Source organism: Erythrolamprus reginae, chromosome 1 (genome assembly GCF_031021105.1).
Source record: "Erythrolamprus reginae isolate rEryReg1 chromosome 1, rEryReg1.hap1, whole genome shotgun sequence".
NCBI lineage: Eukaryota > Metazoa > Chordata > Lepidosauria > Squamata > Dipsadidae > Erythrolamprus > Erythrolamprus reginae.
The window spans coordinates 31,689,158-31,707,624 of NC_091950.1; the positions used below are offsets into that span (position 1 = coordinate 31,689,158).

Genomic DNA, 18,467 nt, shown 5'->3' on the forward strand with positions numbered 1-18,467 from the left:
CTCTTGCTTTTCTATAATATTTATAGAGCATGAAGATTAGTAAAGGATCTGAAAGACTTAACTCTGAAATCCTGTATCCAAATATGTCTGATTTTTATTATGCTATCATGAGCCTAACCGAGATGCAGCACATAATTTTACTTGCTACTTTTTTTTTTAACAGGCTGTGCAGCAAGTTATTACCAACCTGTTAATTTCCCATATAGAACTTTACTCTGAAGATTCTCCTGATATTCAGCCTTATTCTCATGAGCGACGAATTGAAAAATGTGTTGTTCCACTTGGGAAAGAATTGTCTGAAATTCAGAGTGCTTACATACGGGTGAGTGTTAATCTGTTTTAGAATTATTAAAATTAAGGTAGAATTAACATGCAAGGATTAGGTAAAATTTTATTCAGCACTTTGTTGTACCCAAATGAGTCCAACAGCCAATAAAGACCATCAGACACAAGGAATGGCATGTTTTATTGGAGTACTCCAATAAAAGGGTCTCAGCAGCTAAAGGCAAGACCCAGAACCATGCACAAATACAAAATTTATAGAGCTATGATTAAGGAAGACAGCATCTTAAGACTAAATAATTGGTTCCTTGGCACCTGTTTCTTTTGATGATTTCTTCTACTTTACTCTCTTCACATATTGCATGTTAATGATAATAAGCTTTCTTATCAAAGAGGTGTGTCTTTACTATTCTAATATGGTAGAGGTACCTTAGGTATCATCCTTCTAGCATGTCCTTATGAGTTGGAACTTTCTTGTAACTAGGCAGTAATATCCCACCATTTGTTACACTTATTGTAGCTACAACTTTCTGTCTCAGCAATTCCTTTAACAAACTTCCCTAATTCCAGCCTGAATCCTTCAACTTGAAATACAAGTTAATAATTAAATTTATTTTTGATTTTGCTAAGGGAATTCTTCTCATTGAGCCTGTTAAGTAAAACACTGAATTTACTGGTGTGTTTCTGAACTTATTTTTCAGTAGTTTAAAACTTTGAACAGTGACATGTGTAATTAAACCAGATTGACAATAGAATGCTTAACAGTTGGTGAATCATCCTGATTGGGTTTGCATTTTGCTGCAGTTTCTCATTAAAATCACTCTAGCATGTCTAATCAAAGGTTGTGGTTTATTCTTGGAAGAATTCAGAGACTGGCTTTGGACGATTTTGTAATTAACTAGACGCTGAACTTAGAAAGGCTATTTGGAGATCTTGTAGTTTCGTTTTCTAGATGGCCCTGTGCAGATCACATCACAATGAGCTGTAATTATGATTGATTTATAAATGTAACAAGTACATCTTTTTTAAAATTAGGATCTCAGATAGATATCTAAGAGAATCTTCAGCATTAGCCTCAAAAAATAATAATTGATTTTAGAAGGTAACGATGCGTTATTTGAGGCCAGATTTACTATCTTCTGCCGGCAAGCTGATTATAGTCTTGGTTTTGGTTAATGCATTTAAGTACTGTTTGATTATTACAAGGCTAATTGCTTTCTTTTTATACCGCTATTTCTCCTGAAGGAGTCCGGAATGGTATACAAAATATTTAAAAAATTCTTCTGTGAAAATAGTTTGAGAAGAGGAAAGAAAAAGTGAACTATAAAATGAAACAATTGTACAAGGAGTAGAATAGTTATAAAGAATTAAATCAAAAATGTTGTTCTAGGATAGTTGTTAACATGCAAGTGTCTGGAAAAACAAGATGGTCCAACAAAGGTTAAAACAGATTGTTTAGAAGTCCTAAGGCAGTGATGGCGAACCTATGGCATGGGTGCCACAGGTGGCACGCAGAGCCATATCTGCTGGCACTCGAGCCATTGCCCTAGTTCAGCTCCAACATTTATTTATTGATTGATTGATTTGATTTGATTTGATTTGTATGCCGCCCCTCTCCATGTTTGTGCCGGCAAGCTGATTTTTGGCTTACGCAGAGGATCTGGGAGGGTGTTTTTTGCTTTCAGCAAGCCTCCGGGGGGATGGGGGAGGTGTTTTTACCCTCCCCTGACTATAGGGGAGCCTTTGGAGCCTGCGGAGGGCGAAACACAAGCCAGTGTTGGGAAATAGACTGTTTCCAGCTCCAGAGGGCCTCCAGGGGCTGGGGGAAGCTGTTTTTCGCCCTCCCATGGCATTTAATTATGGACATGGGCACTCACACATCTGCGATAGCACACGCCCATGCTCTTTCAGCACCTGAGGGAAAAAAGGTTTGCCGTCACTGTCCTAAGGCATCTAAATTCATGAATTTATCCTATTTGCTAGAATGGCTTGGGTAGACATTTTTATGTGCTGTGTGTAGATTTTAAGGAAGCAATAGCTGCATCAAATGAAACCTTTTATTTTTAAAGCAGAAGGACTCATGGATTTCAGGATGCATAACATTTAATTGCAGGTTATATGGAGAGGAATACAGTTTTATAACATATCCGCTCTCCCCCAATTTGCCTTTGTAATTCAGTGACAAAATGTTTGAATTTTATAAGTGCAGTTTCAGGCAATCAGTGGTGATAAATTGGAAATGCTAACAGTTTGTCTTCCAGAGGCTTAACACTGCCTCAAAAGTATCACTCTCTCATTCTCACGCACTGGCCCACCATTAATACACCAAAAATATTGGTCATTTGTTCTGAGAAAGATGCTGAATGCCTTTCTGGAGTTATTCAGAAATTTGGGGAGGTGGCTTGTTTCTCTGATTTCTCAACAACTAAAGTATAAGATATTAAATCACTTCTTGTTTCAAAGCCTTGAGTTCTACTTGGTTCAACCTGCTGTGAGATAGCTCATACTGAGAATTGTTTCTCTGTGCCATGTACAACCACTTGTGACATACAAAAAATTGTGTCTTCTGTTTTATGTTCAGGTCTTGGAAATTTTTACTAGTCGGCTAACTAGACTCCAAGTGTTACCGCGGCATGAAATACCTGCTCTTACAAAGTATCAGATAATTCTAGCACGAGATCAATTTAGGAAAAACCCTGCTTCACGTTTTGAGGTACATATTCTCGAGAAATATATCATTTATTATTATTATTATTATTATTATTATTATTATTATTATTATTTATTAGATTTGTATGCCGCTCCTCTTCGTAGACTCGTAGATTTGTCTTCTTTCTACTTATAATCAGATTTGTAATTGGTCACATTCAAATGCACATCTGACACGTGATGGACTGGTCCCTCTCTTTCCCATAGGGGGTGGGGAGGAGGTCTCAGCCTTTTCTCACAATTGTTACTACAGCCTCCTTTACTGTTTTCCTTTTCAGGAAAACCCACACACCTGGCACTTTTTCATAGTGGCATTCAAAAATACATAAAGTGGCGATCTCTCTCCGTCCCCTGCCTTGCTTTCTTCCCTTTTTGTACCTACGTAATCAAGCAGGAAGAAATGTCCTTAGATTAAAATCCTTCCAGAATTAAAATAACTTTTCCAGTAAGTTATTTATCATGAATACTAAAATCAAAGTACTGAAATGGAATTGAAAAGGAGAAAATAATGTCCCGGTTTTATTCCTTTAGCCAAGAGCATCGATGGGCTTGCACAAAGTTAGCACAAAATAACAGCACATCATTTCCCATAAAATTAAAACCAAAGTTCTAATTCCACTCCCATCTCTGCTGTCCTTTAATACAGGGGTCCCCAACCCCAGGCTGTGGCCCGTATGGAACCGTATGGGCATGGAAATGGCAGGGCAGTGCCCTCACATACAAAGCTGCATTTGTGAAAATGTGCACATGTGAAACCATCCCTCCCACTGCCGCCACCACCTTCTGCTGAGCCAGAACATTTGGGCAACACTGTTTTAATATATTTTTTCTGGACCTCCAATTCAACCATTGGGTTACAGCAGTGCTTCTCAAATAGTGGGGCGGAGCACTGGGGGGCGCCTAGCGATGGCAGGGGGGGCATGACCTCAGGGAACGTGCCTTTTTTGCCGCAGGGAGTAGGAGTCTTTTGCACCGAACAATAGCGCACAGCAAAGGAGATATGAAGTGCAGATAACAAACCCTTAAGAGACACCATGGTAAAATATTTAACAGGGATGAAAAGAAAGGAGGAGAGAGAGGGAGATGATGAGACAAACGTATGTCTCCTGGAAGCTAAGAATCTTTAGCACTTGGCTTTACTGTGACTACAGTGGGAGAAGAGAAAAGACTGCTATGTTTACTGTGTCTAAAAATTTTGGCAGCAGACAGCATGAAGCCAAAGTTGTGCTTTTTCAGCGAAAACATGCAGAATACTGCAAACATCCCAGCTGAGAGTTGGGGGGGGGGGGGCGCAAAATGTTTACTTCTTCCTGGGGGAATGTAACAGAAAATAATTGAGAAGCACTGGGTAACATAATTCCTTATCTAGCTCTGCAGTGTCTAAGGAAAAGAGGTGCTCATACTGCCTTACTAAAAGGCAATGTTGTCTGCTGTCTTCTACTCTTTTAAAATCGCACCTGATGGAATGTTTATATATTTTTGTGGAATTTAGATAAAGGCTTTATCTGTTTATCTGAATACATTTAGATTCTTGTGGTACAGTCATACCTCGTCTTACGAACCTAATTGGTTCCAGGGGGAGGTTCGTAAGACGAAAGGTTTGTAAGACGAAACATTGTTTCCCATAGGAAACAATGTAAAGTCAATTAATCCGTACAACCAAAAAAAAAACCCCGCAAAAAAACGCTGCCACCCGGCTGTCACCTTTTAAAACAGCCTGGGAGCTTCTCAGCGACCTCCCGAACGCTGAACGCCAAAGCCGAACTTCCGCGTTCGGCGTTCGGAGGCTGCTGGGAAGCCCCCCGGCTGTTTTAAAAGGTCACAGCCAGGCTGGGGCGCTTCCCAGCAGCCTCCCGAACCCCAAAATTTTGCCAAACTTCGGGGTTTGGGAGGCTGCTGGGAAGCCCCCCAGCCCGGCTGTCACCTTTTAAAACAGCCGGGGGGCTTCCCAGCAGCCTCCGAACGCGGAAGTTCGGGTTTGGCGTTCGGCTTCGGGAGGCTGCTGGGAAGCCGCCCGGCTGTTTTAAAAGGTGACAGCCGGGCTGGGGGGCTTCCCAGCAGCCTCCTGAACCCCGAACCTGGAAGTTCGGGTTTGGCGTTCGTAACACGAAAAAAGTTCGTAAGAAGAGGCAAATTTTTTCTGAACCCCGGGTTCGTATCGCGAGTTGTTCGTAAGATGAGGGGTTCGTATCTTGAGGTACCACTGTATTTGTTTCAAAAATGGAATTTTTCTCTCAATTTTCTGTCCCATTTATGTAGTGTTTTAAGCCCCCTGGTCAGAATGAACATTTGCAGAGGTATAAATGCAACAGTTAGGCAACTGTCTCCAAACAACAGAAAAATAAGTTCCCTGATGTGCAGTGACAGAGAAATCTAATCCAGGATTCAGCTTTCAAAGCATCTGTTTTTTTTTCCCCCAGTCAGCTTGAAATGGAATAAAAAATACTTAGATAGTTACTCGGGTGGAAGTCTATTTTTCTTTATTATTTACTTAATCTGTAGGTAGAATCACAAATGAATCTGTATAATTTTGTTGCTGAAATAAGAAATGTCTTTTTCCCCAGCGAATGCAGCAAGGTGCAATAGAGGGAGATTTTGCTCTTTGTATTAGTTTATATCATGGTTACGAACTGTTACTTCAAATGGGAATGAGATCATTATATACCTTCTTACGTGGAATTATGGATGGATCAAAAGGTAAGGAATCTGTTGTTACTCCCATTTCAACTGAATCATGGGCATTTAGATGTACTTATATATGTCTATTAAAATATTTTAAAGAAATATTAGAAATTTCTGGTTATACTACTGTTCTATGACTGCAATAAATTGAACTGACCGGTAATAAAATATTTAGACATGTGGAAGATGTGGGAATAAAATATTGTTTTCACATTTGCTAACTCATAAATTAACTTGAAATATATTTATATATTGTACTGCTTCTAAAGATATCAGAAAAGTTCTCCTGTTTATATGTTTATCATTGTTAAAAATGGCAGAATTAAGTCTGTTTATCTTAGAAAATAGTGTAATATTTTAAATAAAAACCAAAATGTTTTAAAGAGGAAAAATGGCATGTATTATAATAAAGTAATGTAAAAGGTCCAGATATTGACAGTGATTTCATTTTTTTCAATTGGTTCTTATCAGGGGGGGGAAACATAATTAATCCATTCTGACAGAAGCCCCATTGACTGTCTTTGGGTATAGAATAGAAATAGAATATAATTCTTTATTGGTCAAGTGTGATTGGACACACAAGGAATTTGTCTTTGGTGCATTTGCTATCAGTGTACATGAAATAAAATATACATTTGTCAAGAATCATGAGGTACAACCCTTTAGGATTGTGATAGGGGTCAAATGAGGAAACAATCAATATTAATAAAAATATTAAGAATACAAGCAACAAGGGAGGAAATAGGTTGATATAAAAGCTGAGACAAAATAGAAAATATTGCTTTTTAGTTGACTTGAACCATACCCTCCAACAGATCTAAGACTGATGGTCTTGAGGAAATTGAAATTTAGTAAATAAAATTAATACAGTATTTATGTTTTCCCAAGTACAGTGGTACCTCATCATACGAACTTAATTGGTTCCAGGAGGAGGTTTGTAAGGTGAAAAGTTCGTAAGATGAAACAATGTTTCCCATAGGAATCAATGTAAAAGCAAATAATGCATGCAAATCCTTCAGGAAAATCCCAAACTTTAGAAGGGAGGCGAACAGAGGGCAGGGAGGAGCAGCTAAAGGGGGCGGGTGGAAGAAGCAAGGCTAGGCTAAAAGGGTGAGAGGGAAGGAAGAAAGGCAAGGGGGGTGCCCCTCCCTTTTCTTTCTTCAAAAGACACCGTTTCAGTGCCTTTGCAAGCACCTTGTTCTCTGCAAAATCTTTCCTCCTCCAAGCCGCCCCTCCCTTTTCTTTCTTAAAAAGACACCGTTTCAGTGCCTTTGCAAGCACCTTGTTCTCTGCAAAATCTTTCCTCCTCCAAGCCGCCCCTCCCTTTTCTTTCTTCAAAAAAGGGAAAAAAAGAAACCCCTTAATCCCAGCAGCAGCTGCTTGGGTTCGTAAGGTGAAAATAGTTTGGAAGAAGAGGCAAAAAAATCTTAAACGCCGGGTTCGTATCTTGAAAAGTTCATTAGAAGAGGCGTTCGTAAGATGAGGTACCACTATACTTTTTAATGTAAGGCCCAGTAATATAGAATTAGCATAATAAGGTCTATATCTCAAGTCTTTTGTCTGTGTCTCACGTCTTGCCTTTTCTATAATCGTTCATTCCAGAAATGTTTATTTTTTGCCTCTTGAAAAAGCACCTTTGGGATTTTTTGACAGTCATTTTCAGATATTTGAATTAGAACTTCGTCATAATGCTGATTACTTCATAGAAGACTAATTGCCAGTAGGGAGTTGGGATGAGCTTATCACTTCATTACAGGAATTCAGGCAAAAAGAGGATGGAAACCTATTAGGGAAACTATAGTAGTGGAGTAGCGGCAGTTTGACTTAAAAGATCTTTAATGTCCTTTCAAAATGAATTATGTTGTTGTAACACTGCATTATTTTTTATCCATATCTGAGAGACAAGACTTATTGCAGTCATTAACCAGGACACTTATCTGTAGATGGTTTTCTTTTTTTATATATATATATACTATTAATTTTCACTGCAGACTACAAAACTTTCTAGCTTGATGTTCAGTTTATGTAAGTCAGAGATCTAAAGTTTAACGTTTTCTTTCTAAGGAATGACTCGAGCCAAAAATGAACTTGGGCGTAATGTGGAATTCATGATGCTATACAGCCAGCTTGAAAACATGTTTTTGGATTCAACTTCATCAAATGGCAACATCAATGAACTAGGTTGGTAATTTATCTACTCAAAATTTGATTTCTCTTTCCCCTACCAGTCTTGTCAATATTTTTGGGAGTGCTTTATCATTGCTTTCTTCTTTGGGCTGAGTAAATGTGACTCCCCAGAGTTAGCTGGCTTTCTTTCTTTCTTTCTTTCTTTCTTTCTTTCTTTCTTTCTTTCTTTCTTTCTTTCTTTCTTTCTTTCTTTCTTTCTTTCTTTCTTTCTTTCTTTCTTTCTTTCTTTCTTTCTTTCTTTCTTTCTTGATTGATTGATTGATTGGATTTGTATGCCGCCCCTCTCTGGAGACTTATGCTTAAGGCAGGGTTAGAACTCACAATCTTCCAGTCTCTAGCCCAGGCATTCCCAAACTTAGCAACTTAAAGACTTCAAGTCCCAGAATTATCTGAGAGTAGAAGTCCACAAGTCTTTAAGTTGCCAAGATTGTCGGCTCTAGCCTAATACTTTAACCACTACAGAAAACTGAAGTTCTCTATCTCGATGTTACATTTGAATAAATTATAAATACTTAATTGTACAATATATCTATTTCTTTTATTCTCTTTATTCATTACATTTCTAGAGCAGTCCAATTCATTCAAGTTACCCTGGGCAGGTTACAATTCTAACCATTTTACAGTTCAGCTGTACATTCTACATCTGAATTCTACAAATCAGCAAAACTGGAGAAGTGTCTTGGATGAAAAGTAAAACATTTTCAAGGGGGGGGGAGAGAAGGAAGGTCCAGTTGCCTTTTGAAAAGTACCTTTTGTTCTGTCTGGGTCCCCCCAGACGCCAACACCAACCAAAAAGAGTATCCAGACACACTGGTAAAAAGCAAAGGCAGTTTATATAATTCAAAGCAAACACAGGTAACAAAAACTGTTCTTACGGACAGGAACACTATGAAGCTTCACAGAGGTTTCACGAAGGCCAGGCAATAAAACAGGATTCTTGCTGGCAAAAACAACGCTGGAGATAATAAAACCCACGCCTCCCACAAGTCTTCCAGACTTCTAGGCCACAAGCCAAGATCAGAGACGCCGAGAATCGAAGCAAGGTCACAGGACTCCCAATTGATAACTCTCCACAAGACTGTAAGGGCGGGCCTGCCTTTTCAACCCTGCTGAGGAGAACCACACCCAAACCCAGCTGTTGCCAATTCAGGGATGGAAATACCTTTCTAATTGGCCCCGTCTTTGAGCTGCTCGTCGCTGCCTCATGTCTATTATAGCCTGTGCGTCTTCATCCAATGAATCCAGGCTACTAGCTGGGGAGAGCCCCCCCCCCCCCCCCGGGGGTCTCAGGCTGCTCTCCCTCCTCCTCTTCCTGACGTTCCTCTCCCCCGTCTGCCTGGTCCTCCCCCTCCTGTTCACTGTCCTCTTCCTCTGGGCATGGATCCGGCAGAGATCCAGCCGGTCCCTGAGGAGCCTCAGGCTGAATCACAACACCTTTGGGACAACCATGACCTGGATGATTGAGTATCTCCATAGACGTTTAAAATTCTAAAATTATAAAACAATTTAAAACAATGCCCCACATGTACTTTTTCAGGAGGCAATTTATTCCAATCTCCACCATCCAGTCAGAATTGAAGAAGCTTCTTGGGCAAAAAGTGAAATTTCTTCAAGGAAAAAACAAGAAAGTTCAGTTCCCACCTGAAAAAAATACTTTTGCGACAACCATGACTTGGATGACTGAGGATGACAGATCGTTAGCTATATAATTTGGAATGAACACCCTTTGTTTTTGTTTTAATTTTTTTTTGTTTGTGACCATAATTTCCATATATACATCCATACATATACCATACATTTCTATCCAACAAGCCATAAATCAATATTCTAATTTTGCATATTTTGTACTTCTATTGCCCATCTGTTTTATCCTGATATTTCATAACAATCCCCTCCCTCTGGTTCCCTCTCCTCCCTCTACTTTCTCCTTAGCTCCCTCTTTCCTACTTCAGTTGTCCTTCAAGTTTATACTATGCCAACTCTTGCCACTGGGTGGCGCTGTAACCCAACCAATAAGTCCAATGACCCCTCACAATTTACTTTAAAAATAAAGGCGAGAGGGAAAAAGCAGCAAAATTTAAATAAAGTGGGACAGCAATAATATGTTAAAAAATACTTCCACAGGTGCTTAGACATTATTAATCCAAATCCATATCAATAAGAGGCTCTATGGCAAATCTCTCCTTAATTATGCAAGCCACTTTTTCCCCCATGCTCTGTTTTCCCGGCCGCTAAAATCCAGGCACAGAAGTTTAAAAAAAAGAAAAAACGCTCCCCGATCTCTCTGCAGCCACACTGCAAATAGCTTTTTCAGTCCTCTCACATGTCCCAGCTATCTCCAGGTTTATCCAAATCAAATACATAGTCTCACCCAGGTGGCTTCACTTCTTATTCTGTTCTTCCCGCAATGGCACTCCCAGCTATTGGCAAGTAGTCATCTCTCAGCTGAGGGATGGGAGGCTGCTGTCAGCTTCCTGGGAGGGACTGTGATCCTATTCCCCGGGCCACCAATCCGTGCCTTTCCTTTTCCCCGCTCCTCCAGAGTGGTTTTGACCCGATTCTGGGTCCCCGATCAGCTGTGAGTTCAGAGTTTTCCTCTGAGGTTGGTTGGTTGGTTGGTTGGTTTATTTATTTATTTATTTATTTATTTATTAGATTTGTATGCCGCCCCTCTCCGTAGACTCAGGGCGGCTCACAACACAATAAAAACAGTTCATAACAAATCTAATAATTTACAATTTAAGATATTTTAAAAAAACCATTATTAAGCAGACATACATACAAGCATACCATACATAAATTGTATAGGCCCAGGGGAGATATTTCAGTTCCCCCATGCCTGACGACAAAGGTGGGTTTTAAAGAGTTTACGAAAGGCAAGGAGGGTAGGGGCAGTTCTGGTTCCAGAGAGTCGGGGCCGCCACAGAGAAGGTTCTTCCCCTGGGGCCCGCCAACCGACATTGTTTAGTTGACGGGACCCGGAGAAGGCCCACTCTGTGGGACCTAATCGGTCGCTGCGATTCGTGCGGCAGAAGGCGGTCTGGGAGATATTCTGGTCCAATGCCATGAAGGGCTTTAAAGGTCATAACCAACACTTTGAATTGTGACCAGAAATTGATCGGCAACCAATGCAGACTGCGGAGTGTTGGCATGGGCATACCTAGGGAAGCCCATGACTGCTCTCGCAGCTGCATTTTGCACGATCTGAAGTTTCCGAACACTTTTCAAAGGTAGCCCCATATAGAGAGCATTACTGTAGTCGAACCTCGAGGTGATGAGGGCATGAGTGACTGTGAGCAGTGAGTCCCGGTCCAAATAGGGCCTCAACTGGTGCACCAGGCGAACTGGGCAAACGCCCCCCTCGCCACAGCTGAAAGATGGTTCTCTAATGTGAGCTGTGGATCGAGGAGGACACCCAGGTTCCTAGGGAGATATCCGTAGCACCACGATGTTGGCCACACCCTCTGGATGAACACCCTTTGAATGGTGTGGGAGAAGGAGTGGATCTCCAGAGGGAAAATTGCAGACTATAGTAACCAGGAGCACTACTCAGGTGATCCTCAGGACATAAATAAACCTCCAAGTGCTTCAATGACCCTCTAAAAGGATGCAAATAACCATCTGTCTTCAAGGAATATATAGTCCATTCCCTACTATCCAGTCAGAGTTGGAGAAGCTTCTTGGATGTGAAGCGAAACGTCTTCAAAGAAAAAAACAAGAAAGTCCAGTTGCCTCCTGAGTAAGCACCTTTGGGATAACCTGGGTGACATGAGAATCTCTACAGACTTTTAAAACAATAAAAGAGTAAAAAATATTTAGAAAATACATACAACAATTCAAAGTGTTGGTTATGACCTTTAAAGCCCTTCATGGCACTGGACCAGAATATCTCCGAGACCGCCTTCTGCCGCACGAATCCCAGCGACCGATTCGGTCCCACAGAGTGGGCCTCCTCCGGGTCCCGTCAACTAAACAATGCCGGTTGGCGGGCCCCAGGGGGAGAGCCTTCTCTGTGGCGGCACCGGCCCTCTGGAACCAACTCCCCCCGGAGATCAGAACTGCCCCTACTCTTCCTGCCTTCCGTAAACTCCTCAAAACCCACCTTTGCCGTCAGGCATGGGGAAACTAAACATCTCCCCTGGGCACGTTGAAGTTATATATGGTATGCCTGTATGTGTGTATGTTAGTATAGGGGATTTTCTTAAACTCATAATATTTTAATTAATTGGATTGTATTGGATTGTTTTTCACTTGTGAGCCGCCCCGAGTCTTCGGAGAGGGGCGGCATACAAATCCAAATAATAAATAAAATAAATAAATAATAAAACAATAAAACAGTTTAAAAATTCAGAAAATATATACTGCAACAAGGATAGTTAATTACTGGTAGCTAACAGTAAAAAGAAGCCACACCCTTTACGAAGGTAAACCGATAGTAGTAACCTGCGGGTGGCCACCTGTCCACCCTGGTGCTATGCCGTCCTATTTAGCCACGTTTTCTGCATACATGCAAGCAGCATGTGTGAGTAAAGTATATGTGCTGAAGGCTGCACCACATGCACAATACGCACACATACCCACATTTTCGATCCTGGGAGAAGCAATAGGTAAATTATGTAAAGTTTGTCTCAGGCCCTTAAAATATTCCGTAACAGGCTTCAGCAGAGTAGTCCCGTCTTCTGGTTTCCGCTATTTGGCCTTCTGACTGATTGGATTTGAGGCATGCCCAATCTGTTGGATTGAATTGGAAGGGTAGAGACACTTGGAAAAAGACAAGCCTTCCGCTAAACTGGTAATCTTACAGGATTTTTCCCTAACGATAGGATTAAGGAGACAATTTTATTATATTTTGAAGGGTCACTTTTCACAGCAGAGATTTTTTATTTTATTTTTCTAAAGTAAAACCTGTCTGGGTTTTCATATCTAAAAATAAAATTTGTGGGTTTGCAGGAACCGAAAACACGAAGACTTTCATTTACAGCCATCCCAAATTGAAGAAATTAGAAGATGTTGTACTACAACATTTCGGATCGTGGAGAAAACTTCAAGGTAGATGTAGCATGTAACTCGACTGGTAATGAAAAAGCTATAAGTAATCAAATAGTATTGTTCAACACTCTGATCCTGGTTGGGTTTCTATTCTATACCAGTGATAGCGAACCTTTTCGGCACTGAATGCCCAAATCAGAACGCGCATACATGTGCATGCATGTGCAGATGCCGGAGCGCTGGAAACCCCAAAGACCAGTTGGCTGGTGTGTACGTGTTTGATTTTTGGCTCGTTTCGGGCCGTTTTCCAGCGCTCCGGTACCTGTGAAGACCAGTGGCTGGTGTACATGCGTGTTTTGGAAACCGGAAGAGCTGCTGGCGACAGCGTGTGCCCACAGGGAGGGCTTTACATGCCACCTCTGACACATGTGCCACAGGTTCGCCATCATGGTTCTATACCCTAATGTTTCTACTTTGAATCTTAAGATTATGGGTTCTTTTCTCTTTAATGTTTTGTCATTCATTTTATAATGTCCTTATTTAAAACATTGGCTAATATTTGGTTTACCAGTATATGCAGCTGTCAGTCCAACACAATTATCATTTAAAAATAAATGTTCTTTGTTTTTATACTTTTTAAAACTTTACTAGTTTCATTTTACCGGCATGATGCTTAATCTTGATTAGGATGCTAGCCATTGAAATTGATTATTTATTTATTTTTTTGATTGATTGATTGATTGATTGATTGATTGATTGATTGATTGATTGATTGATAGGATTTGTATGCCGCTCCTCTCCGCAGACTCGGGGTGGCTAACAACAATGGTAAAAACAACATGTAACAATCCAATTTAATAAAACAACTAAAAACCCTAATTGTAAAAACCAAACATACACACAAACATACCATGTATATCTTGAAATGGCCTGGGGGAAGGAATATCTTAACTCCCCCATGCCTGGCGACAAAGGTGGGTCTTGAGTAGTTTGCGAAAGACAAGGAGGGTGGGGGACGTTCTAATCTCTGGGGGGAGTTGATTCCAGAGGGCCAGGGCCGCCACAGAGAAGGCTCTTCCCCTGGGGCCCGCCCAACGACATTGTTTGGTCGACGGGACCCGGAGAAGGCCATCTCTTGGAACCTTATCGGCCGCTGGGATTCGTGCGGTAGAAGGCGGTTCCGGGTGTATTCTGGCCCAATGCCATGTAGGGCTTTAAAGGTCATTACCAACACTGGAGATCCTGCAATTTGTACCAAATTTCTCTGTATGCGTTCTTCGAGGTGTAATTTATTGGTCTGCTTTCTCTATTATATAGATCAGACTACATCTGAAGTCACACCTACAGATACCAGAGTGATGATCTTCTCCTCCTTCCGTGACAGTGTTCAGGAAATTGCAGAGATGCTTAACCATCACTACCCACTTGTGAGAGTCATGACTTTTGTAGGGCATTCTACAGGCAAAAACACAAAGGGTTTTACACAGAAGGAACAGCTTGAGGTAATGAAATGGGTGGAGGCAGTGATACAAGTTGTCCTGCATAATATAACAAATGTTATCCTTAGTATATTTGTAAATTATCATCCCAAACAGATTTCTAGTGCCAAAAAAAATGGATTTGTAACATACCAATACCTATAGAATGATTCTTAAATTACGCTGTAGTAACACATGTTATAAGTTAAATTCACTTGAAATGAATAAAACTCGGAAATGTATAACTGCCCTGCTTATATTTTTTTTGAACCCTAAAATGAGTGCTTGGCCTTATTGCCATACACCTTATTGCCACACTATTTATGGGACCGCCTATTGCCTCATACCTCTCAATGGCCAATAAGGGCCCACAGGGCTAGCCTTCTCCGGGTGCTGTCTGCCAAACAATGTCACCTGCCGTGGTTGCGGCTCTGACTCTTTGGAATCAACTGCCTCCAGAGTTCCGTACTATTCCCATCCTACCGGTCTTCCAGAAAGCTGTTAAGACCTGGCTTTTCCGGCTGGCCTGGAATTAGGAATGACTGGGGGTATGCATGGGGTATTTTTTACGTATTTTGTGTCATTTGCTGTTTTTATCATTGTCACATTTTATACTGTTTTTAGTTGCTGTGATTATTGTGAGCCGCCCAGAGTCCTGCTGGAGTTGGGTGGCATCTGTCTATCTATCTATCTATCTATCTATCTATCTATCTATCTATCTATCTATCTATCTATCATCTATCTATTTTTAAATATTAGATTTGTTTCCATTGTAACATTGTTATTATTGTTTTGAGCTGCCCCAAGTCTTTGGAGAGGGGCGGCATACTATCTATCTATCTATCTATCTATCTATCTATCTATCTATCTATCTATCTATCTATCTATCTATCTATCTATCTATCTATCTATCAATACCCAATTAGGGGATGTCTTCTTTTGGAAGAAACAGGGTATGTAATGAGAAGCAGAATTTCATGGCTTTCTTTCATATATCAGCTGCTCCTTGAGAATTTGTCTTGCTCCCAAGTGCCAGGGATACAGAAAACCAAGGAGTGGCTTTCAAAGTTCTTCCCTCACCAAAGAAGAAACCAGATTGCCATGTCTTTCCAGCAGCCCTCTCCAAATGGAACATGGGTTTGAAAATACATAATGTTCCAGTCATGTTTGACCGCTTAGAGCAGGGGTGTCAAAAGTGCTGGCCATACCCACCCCTATTTTAGTAAAAGGGGGGAAAGGTTGTGATACGTCACATCACCACAATGTGTCGTCAAGAGTTTGACACCCCTGTCTGCCCTCAACATTTTCTGCCTGCTTTCTGTCCCCATTCTCAATGTTGGTACTGAGAATTAAAAGAAGTCAGTCTCCACCCAAGGTCATTTTTTGGAGCTCCTCCATGAGTTTGTCTCTGATTCAGCAAGAGGGAAATTAGTTATTGCTTCATTAAGCAACTCAGCTGTGCACAATATGGTTCATTGAGTTAAGGTTATTTTGGGACTTCTCGGGATAAAATTAGACGATCTATCCTGTCTCCAGCAGGTTTAGAGCATTCACATGTCATATCATCATTATAACTGCTTTGACTTGATTAAGAAAGTGGCATAGATAGAGTGAGAGAAGTACATTATATTTCTATTTCCTTCCCTTGGATCTTTGTGATGGTGATTGCTATCAATTACTAACGCATTGAGTAGAAAACAAAATGTTTTATAATAGAGCAGTATAGTAATTGATAAAGCTCCTAAATTGACTGAACTCAACTTAAACTGACCCTATCTGTTTACCTAGGATTATAATCTTAAAAAGTTCACTTGTTCCATATAACTTAGTGCCAGTTTCAATACCTTCCTCTACCTCAGCGGTCCCCAAACTACCGCCCGCGGGCCACATGCGGCCCACTGAGGCCATTTATCCAGCCCGCCGGTGAGTGATAAGAGCACAGGGAAAAGAGAGAGGGAAAGAGAGGGAGGGAAGGAGAAGTGGAGAGGAATGAAGGAAGGAAGGAGAAATGGAGGGAACAAGAAAGAAAGGAAGGAAGGAAAGAAGAATGAAATGAATGGACAGAGGAAGGAAGGACTGTTTTGGGGGGGTGTAATTTTTTAAATTTTTTCTCTCAACATACATTCAAACAACACAGTGTACCATCTAATTTTCCATGTACAAAATGCAGTACAGTATTTTGTTAGTAACTAATATCAATCATCAAAAAAGTTGCAAAAGTTTTTTTTCTAATTTTGTCATCCAGTTACATTCATTTTCTTTTAATTAAATTCCCTCCTTAATGTTCCTTCAAAAAGTGCAGCACCAATTATATTTCTAACTTATCAACCATTATGCCAAAGTGCTTCCTTCTTTCTTTATACATTTTTCATAAGCCAAGAAAACCTTGTATAGCCAATCAGATGTCAATAAAAGAAAATTAAAAACAAAACATAAACATATATGAATTTCAGATCTTCTCCCCCCTCTAAATAGTACATTCCCATTTTGTTTTTTACTTTAAAACAAGGTATGTGCAGTGTGCATAGGAATTTGTTCATAGGTTTTTTTATAGTCCGGCCCTCCAACAGTCCGAGGGACAGTGAACTGACCCCCTGTGTAAAAGGTTTGGGGACCCCTGCTCTACCTTGAGAGGGTCACAATTCTCATGTCTCCGTATCTCATGCATATTTCAAATTCTATGATATCTACTGAGCTCATAATGTTTCCTTGCTACGTGAATTTGTTGTCTTAAGAATTACCAGAATCAAGCTAAAACATGTTTAAATTTCCTTTAGGTAGTGAAGCATTTCCGGGAGGGCGGCTACAACACATTGGTCTCCACATGCGTAGGAGAAGAAGGCTTGGATATTGGAGAAGTAGACCTCATCATTTGTTTCGATGCTCAAAAAAGTCCGATTCGTCTTGTGCAGCGAATGGGCCGAACGGGACGCAAACGGCAAGGGCGCATTGTTGTCATTCTTTCTGAAGGAAGGGAAGAGCGAGTAAGAGGAGACTCCAAACCCAATTTTTGTTCACTACCTCAATCTGAGTATTGTATTGGCAGTTCTATGTTAGCAAAAACTTCAGAAGGGAAGGATTTAGGGGTAGTGATTTCTGACAGTCTCAAAATGGGTGAGCAGTGTGGTCAGGCGGTAGGGAAAGCAAGTAGGATGCTTGGCTGCATAGCTAGAGGTATAACAAGCAGGAAGAGGGAGATTGTGATCCCGCTATATAAAGCACTGGTGAGACCACATTTGGAATACTGTGTTCAGTTCTGGAGACCTCACCTACAAAAAGATATTGACAAAATTGAACGGGTCCAAAGACGGGCTACAAGAATGGTGGAAGGTCTTAAGCATAAAACGTATCAGGAAAGACTTCATGAACTCAATCTGTATAGTCTGGAGGACAGAAGGAAAAGGGGGGGACATGATCGAAACATTTAAATAAGGTTCAGGAGGGAAGTGTTTTTAATAGGAAAGTGAGCACAAGAACAAGGGGACACAATCTGAAGTTAGTTGGGGGAAAGATCAGAAGCAACATGAGAAAATATTATTTCACTGAAAGAGTAGTAGATCCTTGGAACAAACTTCCAGCAGACGTGGTTGATAAATCCACAGTAACTGAATTTAAACATGCCTGGGATAAATCCATTGTAAGATAAAATACAGGAAATAGTATAAGGGCAGACTAGATGGACCATGAGGTCTTTTTCTGCTGTCAGTCTTCTATGTTTCTACCTAACAAATTCTAGGTGCAGGGAATTTTTAAAAAAAAACTCAATTGAAATCCTAGATCTTGCCACCAAATGAAGTTGAAAGAAATGAATAGCTGAACGAGCAGATTCTGGCACCGCCCTGGTGGTGGTGCTGCAACCATAATTCTGATGGTTGCAGTAATATGCTCTGAAGGACTTGGCGCAAGGATTGTTGCTAGAAGCCCTTGGGATTATATCCAGAAAGCCTGTTTCCATTGGTCTAGTGCCGTGATGGCGAACCTATGGCACATGTGCCACAGGTGGCACACTGAACCCTCTCTGGGGGCACGCCAGCTGTCGCCCTAGCTCAGCTCCACTGTGCATGCGTGCATACTTCCCACCGACTAGCTGATTTTTGAGTCTCTACCATACATGCGTGGGGGGCAGGGCGCGTGCATGGG

At 40.9% G+C, this 18,467-nt stretch overlaps 1 protein-coding gene across 2 annotated transcripts in view; it reads left to right on the forward strand.

The window, feature by feature from the left end:
- Window positions 1-18,467, forward strand: part of FANCM (FA complementation group M) — a 57,092-nt gene that overhangs the window by 7,258 nt on the left and 31,367 nt on the right. For both annotated transcript variants that reach the window (XM_070748758.1, XM_070748764.1), the window contains exons 4-10: window positions 164-322; window positions 2,864-2,995; window positions 5,556-5,688; window positions 7,738-7,854; window positions 12,811-12,909; window positions 14,167-14,351; window positions 17,105-17,311. In XM_070748758.1, coding sequence (XP_070604859.1) covers window positions 164-322; window positions 2,864-2,995; window positions 5,556-5,688; window positions 7,738-7,854; window positions 12,811-12,909; window positions 14,167-14,351; window positions 17,105-17,311 — 1,032 coding nt within the window. The remainder of the gene's footprint in view (window positions 1-163; window positions 323-2,863; window positions 2,996-5,555; window positions 5,689-7,737; window positions 7,855-12,810; window positions 12,910-14,166; window positions 14,352-17,104; window positions 17,312-18,467) is intronic.